General features: G+C 35.2%; 1 protein-coding gene across 3 annotated transcripts in view; it reads right to left on the bottom strand.

The window, feature by feature from the left end:
* The window catches only part of LOC103491258 (TOM1-like protein 5), a 52,294-nt gene extending 42,289 nt beyond the window's left edge, over positions 1-10,005 (bottom strand). The window contains exons 1-4 of one of the 3 annotated variants that reach the window (XM_051089378.1): positions 9,626-10,005; positions 9,167-9,406; positions 8,274-8,387; positions 7,859-7,937 (exon numbers count right to left, since the gene is read on the bottom strand). In XM_051089378.1, the coding sequence (XP_050945335.1) occupies positions 7,859-7,937; positions 8,274-8,374 (180 nt within the window). In that variant the 5' untranslated portion in view covers positions 8,375-8,387; positions 9,167-9,406; positions 9,626-10,005. Of the gene's footprint in view, positions 1-7,858; positions 7,938-8,273; positions 8,388-9,165; positions 9,407-9,625 lie in introns of all 3 variants that reach the window. The other 2 variants (XM_051089377.1, XM_008451137.3) reach the window with 2 other exon arrangements.
* Positions 10,006-13,844: the final 3,839 nt, after the last annotated feature.

Here is a 13,844-nt window from a genome sequence, read left to right as displayed (position 1 = left end):
CATTATGCCTTCCGGATCAACCCTCTGCTTCAACCAGTTTTCTGCTCAATCAAGGATTATACTTCTTTGTTCTCACGCTGCTACCTATGTTTTATGTTTCAGTTTGGACAGATCATTTTATCATTATGTTTGGCCTTGTATGTGTGGCCTTTTCTTTTGATCTTGTATTGAGAATAGAAACCTAGTATAAGGGTTTTATTTTCGCTTCTGGGATATGATGAGGGCGCTAAGGGGCTGTTGATTCCCCCAATTGCTCCTTGTATAATCCTCATGTAAATTGGGTTGTCTCTCTATTCTTTTATTTTTCAATATTAATAATCGTGAGACTCATTTCCTTTTCAAAAAATTGGTGAATGTGGATGTGTAGGGGTGTTGGAACATGAAGTACTCAATTCTCATCAATGGAACTCCCAAAGGATCAATACAAGCTTCAAAGGATTTAGACAAGTGGATCTTTTGTCCCCTTTCTTGTTCTTACTCGCTGTGGATATCTTAAGTCGGCTTATAAGTAAAGGGGTTGAAGGAAATATTGTTGAACTTTTAGGATTGGTAGCAATGAAGTGACATTATCGCATCTACAATTTTTGGATGATACTGTGTTGTTTTGTTTCGGAAAAGAGGAGTCCTTTCTTGCTCTCAATTAAATGGTTGCTTTCTTTGAGGAGATGTCTAGTTTGAGAATCAATAGAAGCAAGTGCACTATCTTTGGTATTAATATGGATGTTGTTGAGTTATAGAGGTGAGCGGAAGTGTTTGATTGTGAGGTTGGTTCCTTCCCTTCGCTCTATCTTGAGCTCCCTTGGGGGAATCTGAGGGTTGTGTCATTTTAGGATCCTGTGAGAAAATTCGTAAGAGGTTGGTAGACCGAAAGAAAGGGTTTTTCACTAAAGCTAAGAGAGTAACTCTGATTAGATCTGTTCTGAGTGGTTTACCGGTGTATTAGGGTCCCAAGTCCAGTCTGTAAAAGTACGGAGAAGTACATGAGAGATAATCTTTGGGAGGGGGTTGACGAATTCACGATTCCCATTTTGTGAGTTAGGAGATGGTGGGGCGTCCAGTGTATCAAGGGGGTTAGAGATTGGCAATCTTAGAATCCGCAATAGAGCATTGTTGGCTAAGTGGCTCTGGCACTTTTCTCTTGAATCAGACTCTTTATGGCATAAGATTAATAGGAGTTAAAAGGCATACACCAAAATCCCTGGAAGGATATTTCCTTTGAGCTTCCCACTTTTTCTCGATTTACTCATTATGTGGGGATGGTAAGGATGCATACTTTTTGAAGGATCGGTGGGTAGGGTTGAATACCCTTTATTCTTTATTTCCTCATCTTTATCATTTATCCTTGCTCAAATATTGTATGGTCTCAGATTGTCTGGTTAGCTTGGAGAATCCAGTCTTTTTCCTTTGGTTTCCATCGTAATTTGACCAATAGGAAAGCGATGAAGGTGGCCTCCTTCTTTCTTTGCTTGAGGGGTTCAACTTTAGAGAGGGATGCAACTTTAGAGAGGGATGCAACTTTAGAGAGAGGACACGCGATGTTCGTGTGTGGAATCCTAATCCTAGTAGGGGCTTCACGTGTAAATCCTTGTTTAGTCTTTTGTTAGATCCATCTAACCGGTTTTTGATGTGTTTTTTAGGGCTAAGGTTCCTAAGAAAGTTAATTTCTTTATCTGGCAAGTCTTGCTTGGTCGTGTTAACGTGGATAGGCTTGTTAGGAAGAGGATTTTGCTTGACGAACCTTTTTGTTGCATGCTTTGCCGAAAGGTGGAGGAAGATTTGGATCAGCTTTTCTAGGACTTCCATTATGCGAGGGTTGTGTGGAGTTCTTTCTTGCATAAGTTCAGTGTTAGTTTTCCTGGCTCAAGGAGTGTCAAAGAAACAATTGAGTAGTTCCTACTCTATCCACCTTTCAAAGATAGAGGGGGTTTTATGGTTGGTCGGGGTGTGTGCTGTTATTTGGGACATTTGGGGTGAGAGGAACAATCTAAAAGTCTTTACAGGTAGAAAGAGGGAGCATAGTGAGATTTGGTCTTTGGTTAGATTTCTTGTTTTCCTTTAGGCTTCAATTTCGAAGCACTTTTGTAATTACTCTATAGGTAACATTTTATTTAGTTGGTCCTCTTTCTGTTAGTTAGGGTGTTTTGTTGGGCTAGTTTTTTGTTTGCCCTCGTATTCTTTCATTCTTTCTCGATGAAAATTATTTGGTTCATAAAAAAAAACCAAAGAACTTTGGATGATAAAAAACTGAAAAAGATAACCAAAGAAACTTAAAATCATATCCTAGATCCTCAGTTAAGTCTTAATTTGGGGTAAAGGAAGCCTAATTTCTTTCATTTGTAAACCACACACCTCTATTAAGAAATGGAATTTGAAAGGAATTAAAGGAGACTTTCGTCAATGCTACAAAGTGCAAAACCTTATTAAACACTGCCACACGTATGACTTGTGAGACCCATAGAAGGGTCAAACAAAAAGTAAGAAATTTTGAAGAGAGGAATTTGGAAAGGAAGTTTGTAAATGATTTTTTAAGAAGGCGTGAGGAGCTAAGCAAGGCGACACAAGGAATCTACAAGCAAGATACAGTAGGCGTTTAGAGGTTCAACACGAGCTAAAGTCAAGCATTGAGAAATACGAATTTTCTGAGAAATTTCCTAATTATGCTTAATTAGTGGGCCATATGTAAGAACTTAAGCTAAGCATGGTCATGAGAAATATAAAGCTTACACATGTGTTACTTTAAGTAGGAGCTAGCAAGTTTATAAGAACTTAAGGATGACTAATCCAAATTAGGATTAGTATAAGTAGGAGAAGAGGTCATTAGTTTGTGAGTGATTTTTCTAAAGTTGCTTAACGATTTTAAGAACTTTCTTCTAAATTTCTTGTTGGTTGTAATGTTGTTCATATGTTAATGTTTGTGAAAAGAATGATTTCTAAAGAAAGCTTTGTGTTATGTTTTAAAGTAAAGTTCTATGTTTAATAATTGTATGGACGCTTGTGAGTAAATCATTAGTCTTATTTTCTATCAATCAAGCTAACTATTATGTGCACATAAGAAGTAGAGGCAGTCATGTAAAAAAGGACTGCATAGTGGAACGAAGCTGGCCAATGCATGAAAGGAGCGTATTGAGCTTAGTGGCCTAAGCAACAGGAAGTGAACCAGAAAATTCTCCAAGGGATGTTGTTGATGAAAAGGACATCACAGTAGTCTATGCGTGGGAATGGTTCATGTTCTTGGAAGGAAGGAATATGAAAGACTAATGTGTGATTTATGTTTTATGAAATAAGGCGATGAGAGGCAATGAGGCATGTTTATGAAAATGATTTCACATATATTGTATGCCTAAAAAGATTTTCAAAAATTATCACTCAGTAATCTTTGACTTACGTTTTAAGTTTTCCCTTCCCTCAAGGAATCAGGGGTTAAGGCCAAGTTGGGTTGAGTAAGGCAAGCTACATGCATCGAAGTTGAGCAAGGTGTTTTAAATTTTACTTCATAGTTTATGTATCTAGGGGAAGTGAGTAATATGTATATTTCGAACGCGTATTATTAAGGAATAAGAGAAGTCGTTATTAATATCTTGCTTTATACATTTATTATCGCCTAATGTCTAAGTATCAAGTTCGTATTAAGTTAATTGATTGGAAGCTAGGCGATCAAAGTTAAGTGCAAGGACTTAAGTTTACCATTATGGCATTTCATCTTGAGGTGTAGCAAAATGAGGTTCAAGACGCGTGTCGGGCGAGGCATGACATGACTAGAATTCCCACCCTTGTAATTTTAAGTACATCCCCCCCCCCCCAGTTTACTTTATTTTCCAAATGTAAAGCCTTATTTGAAACCTTTTAGTCATGAATTAGGAAGATATAATCAATGAAGATGCTACGAAGTGAAAAACCTTTCTATTTCTCTTTCGTCCTCATGCAAGAAAAAGAGTTATGCTTCCGAAGTTGAATCCTTCTAGCGTTAGTTGTAAGGACTCAGCCGGCAACAAGGAAGTTTTAATTCAAGATTCACCTGATCATTTGGGAGAGGACTTGATTGCTCTATTTCATGAGGACCGGGAAGAGTTTTTGTCTTCAAAAGAGAAGTTTCCTACTAAATCCCCTCTGCCCCTTTTTGAAATCCCAGCTCATCTCATCTAAAATCCACTGTAATTAATTTTGGTCTGACAACCTAGTTGTTTTGGTTCACCACTATAATTAATTTTGGCGTGACATTACTCCTCTATTTGGGTCTTAGCTTGTTTGGATGGGATGAGAGTGCTACGGGGTGTCTAGTGGCGAATTCAGAAATTTTATACAGTGGGGCACTATATAATAAACGCAACTAAAAAATTCAAATGTTAAAAATTGCAAATGTTGGATTTGAATCCACAATTTTTGGTCGTAAGGGTGGGGCACAACCACTACACTACAACCATATTTTATTAAAAATAAAGCATTATTTAGTATATATTGTAATTCAAAACTTCAAAATTAATATTAAAATACAAAAACCAATAATGTGAGGAGGGCACATACCCCCACTGGCCCCTTAATAAATTTAAGATGTCCAAGTGCACCTCCTAGTCCATGGTTTACATACTCATTGTATAATTCTCTTGTACTATAGTTGTTGTCTCATTATTAATACATTAATAAAGAGACTGTCTCCTTTTCAAAAGAAAAATAATTTTGGGCTAACATTTATTCAGATTGCTCTCTTGGATTTTGTTAGTCTGAAGTTGTGTTTATTCATTTCAACTTGAACAAGATTTTGCAAGACATCTTATGCTTTTGGAACTCGATCTTTGCCGTCTCATCCCTCTTTTGGAAGATTTGCAATTTTTCTTGACCTACAGCTTCTTGACTTGTTTGTTTTGGTTTTTGTTTGTTATCTAAAGTTGTATGGTTTATTTTTTAGGATGTTTTGTCTCTGTTCTTTTTATTTTCCCTTTGTATTTGCTTGTCCTTTTAGAATTAGTTGTTTTGGAGTCGGTCCTTTGTGTTCATTTTTTCTTGTTGTATTTAGTTTTGTTTCTTTGTACTTCAAGCTTTAGTTTCACTCATTATATCAATTTTTTAAAAAAGAAACAAAGCTCGTTTATTAGAAAAATGAGGTAGACTCAAAGTACAAAAGGGTTGTACAATGATCCATTAAAGAACTAGGGATCATCTCAACTAGGTTGACACCCTTTTAGCGTCCTCATCATATCCAAAAAATAGAGAAGTAAAATGACATAGAGCTAGTAAAAGTGATACAAAACACAAGACCTCCACAACGGCAACCTATCCTGAACAAAAGACTAAAAGACAAATCTAAACTAAGCAAAAACAGAGCCCTCGCCTGACTCTCCTTAGCTGGACTTAAAATGACTAAACAATAAAAGTTTCCCAATTGAAATGAATGTCATGGTGGAGTATCCTGGAATCCTTTGACCATGGAGCATCATGATGAAGCATTTAATCAGGCCTACTCAATGGAGTTTTCTATCAGAACAATGATGACACAACGTCAAATTTCCCGGAATCTCAATCAGTTTGAAATCATTAATTATTTATGTAAACCTGTTGCCTCAACTTTCATACAAGACGCAGAGGTTGTTGGTGTTGATAGGAAAAATAATTGCAGACTAATGTCTTTCCAAGAATTATCATCACGTGGGAGAGGGATCAACGACTCACTAATTGCTATTGATAGCATAAAGGTCTCATCTATTCAAACTCTCCCAAATCATTTCATCCGATAGAAGACCTCCTTTAATATCGCTCGTGTAGCTGATTTCTTCGGTCGAAGTTTTGTGAATTGATACTTGCCTAAAGATCAAAGTAAGTGCATATGTTTGTTTTGTCCTAAAAGAAGATTCTCCCGTGAATATTAAGAGACATAGAACATTTATACTTAAGAATGGAGTTCTTTTTTGTGCTTCAGCATTCTTTTGGCTTATTCAGATCGTCTCCCCGTGGTGCATTTCTTCCAAGTTTTTTCACAAATTACTACTTTGCATAAAGCCATGTAAGTTTCTTTTAACTTGATTTTTTGCTTCAACAACATTAATAAGATTCAAAGTTCCATTTGCTATAGATACTAATCTGCCAAAGTAAGACCCAATAACTTCAAAGGTTTGTCGGCTCCAACAGTCCATTGGTAAGTCTTTAATTGAGATCCACCGGCCGTACCTTTTCATTACATTCAGACGACCATGTATTTGCTTGTTCCCTTTTCAATTTAAATGAAACTGACCACGTTCTTGCCATTTCCCTGGGAACTCAGCTAAAGCTTCCAACTCACTCTAATCCAATTGGATTAAGGCACATTCTGCAGACAAAGTATTAAGAATGACATCAATATCGAAGTATAATTTTAGTGAGCTAGCTATTGCTGACCTTTCGTCGAACTCAAACAGTCTTGTTACAATCCAAAGATTGTTGAAATCAATCTTGAGAACTTTTGGATTCTTTATAATCCGGTAACAACTCATGCTCTGTTTTTCCAGGTCAAAAACAGAGGAATATGTGTGACTTCCCAAGTGCACCTTGACTTCATATCTTTCCCATGTTGACTTTTGTTGACATTGAATTGGATGAAATCCACGTTGAGTATTCAAGTTTCGATTTGAATTCTCCTAGCAATTGAATAAAAGTTTTCCAACCCTATTTTTCCTCACCTGAAAGAACATGAATGAAGGATCTACCACCAATATAGGACCAAACAGTGAATCTCAATATGCAACCTTTTGTGGTTATGAATTTAGATACTTCTATTATTCCATTATCGGCCTTTTCTTTCTAGGGAACTAAGAAGCACGGACACGAATATGAGACACGAATACGACATGACACGGACACAGCGACACACCATATTTTAAAAATCTAGGACACGACACGGCAAGGTCACCTTTATTAAAATACTCATTTTTAAAATAGATATATCATTTTTATAGTAAAAGAAAATTCATAGTTAATGAATTGTTGCATTTATATGCTTAAAAGACTTAATTTGATGTATTCCATGCTCAAAAGTTATTATTATGTCGTATATGTGTCTTTTTAGTCTACTCAACGAGTATTCTATGCATGTCTAATACATTTGTTGCACTAGCAAGTATCCACCAAGTGTCAGAGTGTTCAAGTGTCCAACACGTGTCGGACACAGACACGCTATCCAAACTGAAGTGTCCGTGCTTCTTAGCTTGAGAAAGAATTGATTTTCTGGTTTTTGGCTTAGTTCTGAGAAAACTTCTTGGAGCCAACTAAGTTCGAAATTTGATAAAGGCAGAATTTTGTTGGCATCCACATCTTCAACTTGGAATAATCCATTCTCAAACCAAATACAGTAAAACAAGTCGATTATTTTGCAACTTTCTATTTCCATCTCTAGTTCTAAATGAGCGGCCGAAATAAAAGGCTAGACACTCGCTGGAGAACTGAGAAAGATGATAGGAGGGGAAGAGATGACGCAAAGGGGAGAAGGTAGGAGAAGGGAGAGAGGGGAGAAAGAAGAATAACCTTACTATCTCCTCTATTCTCCCTCTTCCTCCATTCTTAATGTTAATATTTGTATTTGTATATTGCCAATATTTGCTAATCTCCCTCTTCCTCCATTCTTAATGTTAATATTTGTATATTGCCAATAGTGCCAGTTACACCTCACCATCCACATACTCTTTTGTGCTCTTTCTCACACGTGATGTAGGATAACTGGCGTCTCTTCAAGGACCTCCAATAATATTGGAAGCATGTAGGATAAAAGGCCTAATATTCATTGCATGCTTTTTCCTAAAAGAATGAATTTGGTACATAAAACATGAAAAGGAGGCACACAGACTTTTGTATTAAATATAAAATAGAATTAACGTAACTAGTACCAATATCTTACCAAAACTGCATAAAGTTGTGTATTTGCATTTTTATTTCCTAATCGTTTTTTTATCGCTTTTATGACATCTTTTGCTTGCCTGCACAAATACAGAAAAGAAACCGATACTGAGGAAAATGACATGTTCATAAAATGCATTTCTTATAGGAGACAAAATTGTGGCACAAATCTTACAACTAAGAGTAATAAGACCATCTCCTCTACAAAGACTAGAACTTGTGGCAATGAGATATTATAAAGGCATAACGAGATATTGTCATCCAACATCTGATATAAGCAGTCTGGCTTGGGAGTCAAACTCATACTTAAAACCTAATCTATCATCACATGCTTTGTAGGCAGACTTCAAATGAGTTTCTTCCTTATCAAACCAAAAAAAGTGGGAAAATATACTTTGAGAATATACAAGACTCACCTTTGATCATGAGCAACTAATTCACAGATTTGGATATTCTTCATCCAATCAGTTTCAGCCAGTTTCTCACTTGTTGCAGAGTGGACTAGTTCAGCAGCCATCCTTTGAGTACCCCTAATTTAGGTTTTTTTAAAAAAATAAAATGCCGATAAAAAAACATAAGAATAGAAGAGGCAGATTCAAAAGTGAAAAGGCAACTAAAATATTTCAATACTCAGGAAATATTTACTAAAAAAAGGTAATACAATCAAGTGATAACTTTTTACAGAAACCTTCAACATTGAAAGAAGTATCTAAATATAATAATAACAAAATTTGGATGTTTTCAAATATTTTAAACGTACTAAAATATTTACAAATACAACAAAATATCACAATCTATATATGATAAACCACGATAGACTACTATTTGTGTCAATCGTGACACAGATGGTCTACCGCAGATATGCTCTAATATTTTGTTATATTCATAAATAACTACAAAAACTTCCAAGAGAAGAAACTATACTATATAAGTCTTGGCATCCTTACTCCAAATATAGGCAATGTTCCTACTCGGACAAGGTAATGGAGAGAAAAGAGATAATTCAGAGCTAGTTATCACTCGTTACATATGACAAAAGAAAAACTGAATGAAAATGCAACATCGCTCACTAAAATGAACAATCTATAATAACAGCGCATAATGGTGAAAGGCCTTGTAGTTCTACAAAGAAAGAATTAAATGCAGACTTATCTTTATGTTCTGCTGTGCATACTTATTTAGTAAAAATAATGAAATTTTCACTTACTAATGCTTATAACAAATACACCTTGACCATAATTTTTCATACAGAAAATGAAAAATCTTAAACAATAAAAAGAGGAAGTAGAGAGTAAAAGAATAACTAACCGAGATCAGCAACCTCCTATATGCTTGAATGGTCAAGGGAGTAACAAATCGTCAAGGTAAACAAAACCCCAAAATGCTCTACAATATCTTGGACTTTTTAGGCATACTGCACCAATAGAAGCAGAGATAGAAATCAAGAAAGCCTTCCGAAGTGGGAACCATAAGCCACTCTGAAATGGGGAAAAGGAAGTCCAAGCTTAAAAACCAAGCAAATTAACGACAATAATAGAGGATTTAGCACCTGGGAAAAAATAAAAAGAAAAAGTTCAAAACACATTAAATGAAAGTAAAAGAAACACGATACAGCTGATACTCAACTTCAAATCCAGTAAAGTGCAAACCCATGTGTGAAAAAGAAGAGGAGTTTCAATCAAAATGAAAAGAGTAGCAACACAGATCTCTAAATAAAAACTCAATACTCAAAAACAGGTGAAAAGCAAGAAAGAAGAGTTAACGTTACCAGAATACACAAAAGAAGAGAAGTGAAAAACCCTAGAAGAGGAAGAGGATGAGCATTTGAGGAAGAAAGAAGAAATGGGAATGGGTCAAAAAGGGTAGAAAAATGGTTGGAAACTCTGTGGGTAGGCGTAATGATGAATGATTAAGAGGAGGAATTGAAGGGATAATAAAGAAGCAAATAATGGGGATGAAGATTTGGAGTTGAACGACAGAAGAGAAAGAAATGAGAATCTCTCTCTCTCTCTCTCTCTCTAAAAGTGTATGCGTGTGTCGCTCTGTCCTTTGGTGAGAGAATGGGCGTTGTTGCGTTTCAGCAAAAAAGCTTATAGAGGAAAGCAACGGCACCGCCATGGTCTACGCTGTCCGAAACCCCTTTATTTTATCACTCTCCTCTCTCTTCGCTATAATCTTTGTTTTCCCAAACTCTTCAACCATCTCAGCAATGCTAACCTCCCCCGTCATTCACTTCCTCCAATCACCTCCTTCCTTTCTCCTTCTGACACGTGGCCCATGCCACGCCTCAAAAAACTGACTTAACTAACTTTAAAATAACACCACCCACCCCCCACTTTTGCACCTTTTACTTGTGTCTTTTATATATATTTACTTCTATTTGTAATGTATATTGTATTAGTATCGAGAGAGACCTAAAAAGTGTAGTTATTAAAATATATATCTTTTAAATGTCTACACAATTATTAAACTCATTTGGATGATTTTTCGTGTTCTTTTATGTCAATGGAAGAAGCTTTGTTAGATGATTTGGATAAATTGTCTTTACACATACATCATGCTACATCTACTACTTCTAGTTCAAATCTAAACATTGAATGATCTTGGTTTTTAGGTGATATTTTCACTTGATGCAATAGATAGAGGATTAGCCCATATCTTTGAAATATTTAACTCTCCTTGGTAATCAAGACTTTTTAGAACTTTTTTTCCTATACTTTTATTCCCCCGTCTTGATTCATTGAAATTTGGCAATCACGACCATTCAATTTTTGTTGTCTTTACTAATTAAGCATTTGATTACTAAATTTTTTTTATTCTTACAACACACTAACGATGCCTCAGGCAAGACGGTGTTGGTGATGAATTCGTTGCTTCGCTTCCAATTTCATTTATCATCCTTGTGAAAATCTATTATATTTTGTCAATATTTTCAACAGTTTTGTCATTTACAATAAATTTTCAAATTCTAATATATTCATTTTTCTTGATCAGAAAGTCTCGTCCTGAGTTCGAGTAACATCATTGTTTCTTCGTAGGAATGTCCACGAATCTTATCAATTACTCTTCGCACTTTGTGAGAGGACATACATATATGTTGACCTAAAGCGTCTTCAAATTGATTTTTTTTTCTCTTCTTTATCATAATTCATAAGGTTTACCTCTTGGTAATGAACGATAAGTACCTATATTCACTATTCACTTTTTTTTTCATAATATTAATTATTAACGACGAGGTTTATTATCATTTTTCACATGCCCCGAAAATTTCGAGTGGGTGCGAATTCTCCCAATTTATGACCTACCATACTCATTGAAGAATCATCCACTAAAAGATTTTGCTGCGAAACAATAAAAGTGAGATAGAGGTATTTTGTTTCGTTTATATAAATATGTTCCGTACAAGATGCCTAATTGGAGGATATTTGATTTTTCGCATACAACTTGGTGGTTGATATTGGAAGTTGCACAAATGTGATAAGTAGACTTTATGTAAAAATATTTCAACGTATAACTCATCCACATTTAAAACTATATAAACTTCAATGGTCGACAAAGAAAGGAGAAAGTAAACATACAAACTCTTATTCCTTTTACTTTGGAAAGATATAAGGATATAAGGATGAAGTCCTTTGTGATTTAATATCTATGCATATGGTTAATTAAAGGGATTAAATCACGTGCAGAAGCGTGTGATCACTTTGCTTCAATTTAATTCAATAAATTAAAACACAAAAACTAAATAATACAATAGATTGGTGTATGCTCACTACATAATAAATGAAAAATACTTTGAAGTATTGTTCTTCAACTCTTCTGCAAATCTTCAAAAGTAGCGTGAACAACTCTTATTGATACACATACAAAATACCACCAATATGATTATGTTTTTTTTACTATGAAACTATAACACATTTTAGTTCTTAATTGTAAAAAAAAAATACCATTAGGGTACTTTTTACAAGATGGTTGGAAGCCTTATAATTCTGCTTATTATTTATTATTAATAATTAGTGTACGGTTTATGATAAATAGCCATTGTATTAAAAGGTGGAAGGTAAATTAGTAGTAGAAATTTTGCACCGACATCAAAATCTTTCAATAAAATTAAGCTCATATCACCTTTATTTAGTATATTGCAAATATGGTAAAATTGTTAATAATATTCGACAAATAAAAAATGATAATTTATTTTTATAGATACCAAAGTTACCCCCTTTCCTTCCTCCTAACCTTGTCGAATAAAAAATGATACACCTCGCCTATGTGTTTGAACATCTCCTTAGAATCGAAATAGGGATTCTTATCTGGATGCAATAGTAGAGCGAGTCTTGTATTGTTTTTTTAGTGTGTTAATGTGAGTGAATGACTCCACTTGAAGAATCTAGTACCAGTTGTCTGGAGAGTCGACAAAACTTAAAGAATCTAAAAGGAAGTGAGGATTTTGATAGCGTCATTAAGGTTTGGATCGAGGCAATGGGCTCGCTTTGTGTACTTTGAAAGCAGACTTGAGATTGAAATCTCTGAAACCCTACTCTGCCAATTCTCTAAGACTTCGAGCTTCTGATTTCTCTTTGCGGTTAGCATTGAGCAATTGGTATCAGAGCCATCAATAAAAGTTCAAATTCCTTTCAATTCGTTTTCAAATTTCATTTCCAGGAGAGAAGAGTTTGATAATTTTTAGTTCTCTTCAATAAATTTTATTCGTCAAATTTTGTTGAATTCAAGAGATTCAATTTCGAAGATCCAGATTCTACGTCCGCCTGTACGTCCGTGTCTAAGTTTGTGGTCCGGTAGTAAGACGCAAGGAAGTGCGGTGAGATCGTTGGTCAACAGTAATCCGTCTTAGCACATACAGATATAGATTCTTGATCCAAGAAATTTTATTTCTATATTTAATAAAATTTTAAAAAATAAATATTTATAGTATGAGAATTTAAAATTTTCAAATGTCTAATTTTCTGAAGACCACTACATCATTATAGGTATTGGAGTGAGGGTTGTTCTTAATATATGCAATTGTTTCAGTGTTAAGTGGGCATTCATCGGTATTATGAGGACCACTGCATCCCATGCAATCCATCTCAACTACTTATTACACCACATGAAATGAGCTGCCCCCGAAGTTCACTTGCGCTAACCTATGGATTAGAGCAGCTTGCTCATTTCGGTGACTTGTCCTTCCAGTGCCACTATAACATTTCTATCCACTCCATCATCTCTATCTTTGTTTCCTCTATTTCTTCTGTCTTCCTGTTGCGAACCAAAACCGTCATCCTTCCATTCTTGACTGTTGTTGGTCATACCATCCAGCGTACCCCTGATCTCGTTATAGGAACTTCTAAGCATTTCCCCACCTACAAACATAGCCCCAACAGTCTGTTGTGTATCTTCACTCAATCCAAAATAGAACTGCTCCATCAATACACATTCAGGTATGCCATGATAGGGGCATGATTTAATCAAATGCTTGAATATGCATCACACATCATTCAAGTTCTCTCTATCTCTTTGCACTACTACAAAACTGGGTTTACTTGACATTTATAGTTTAGAAATTCTTGACGTTTTTAGTAAAAACTGTCAAGTAGAATAAAAAACGTCAACAATAACGAAAAAGCTAAAAAATGCATAATTTTTCATTTTTATTTCTTAATACTTGACAGTTTAAAAATATCAAGTATAATTTTATGTGCTTTGACATTTTTTAAATGTCAAGAATGACGTATCTGAAAAATTGATTGATTAAAAAATTAACAAAAGAAAATATAAAACCCCTTTTTTCTCTTCATCTCCACACATTTTCCTTCTATGAAAACCTAACCTAAAACTATAGCAGCCACGGGAGCGACGAACGATGCAAAATGATGGCAGCCATGAATGACTACGGCTGTTGATTGTCAAGAGCATAATCATCCAAGGTATTATTTACCGATGGCCGTATGCCCGAATACCCCCAAATCACTTTATCTTTATGTCTTGAAAGT

Source organism: Cucumis melo, chromosome 8 (assembly GCF_025177605.1).
Source record: "Cucumis melo cultivar AY chromosome 8, USDA_Cmelo_AY_1.0, whole genome shotgun sequence".
In the NCBI taxonomy this organism is placed as follows: Eukaryota; Viridiplantae; Streptophyta; class Magnoliopsida; order Cucurbitales; family Cucurbitaceae; genus Cucumis; species Cucumis melo.
Note: the sequence above shows the minus strand (reverse complement) of the source record. Positions and strands in the feature narration are given on the sequence as shown.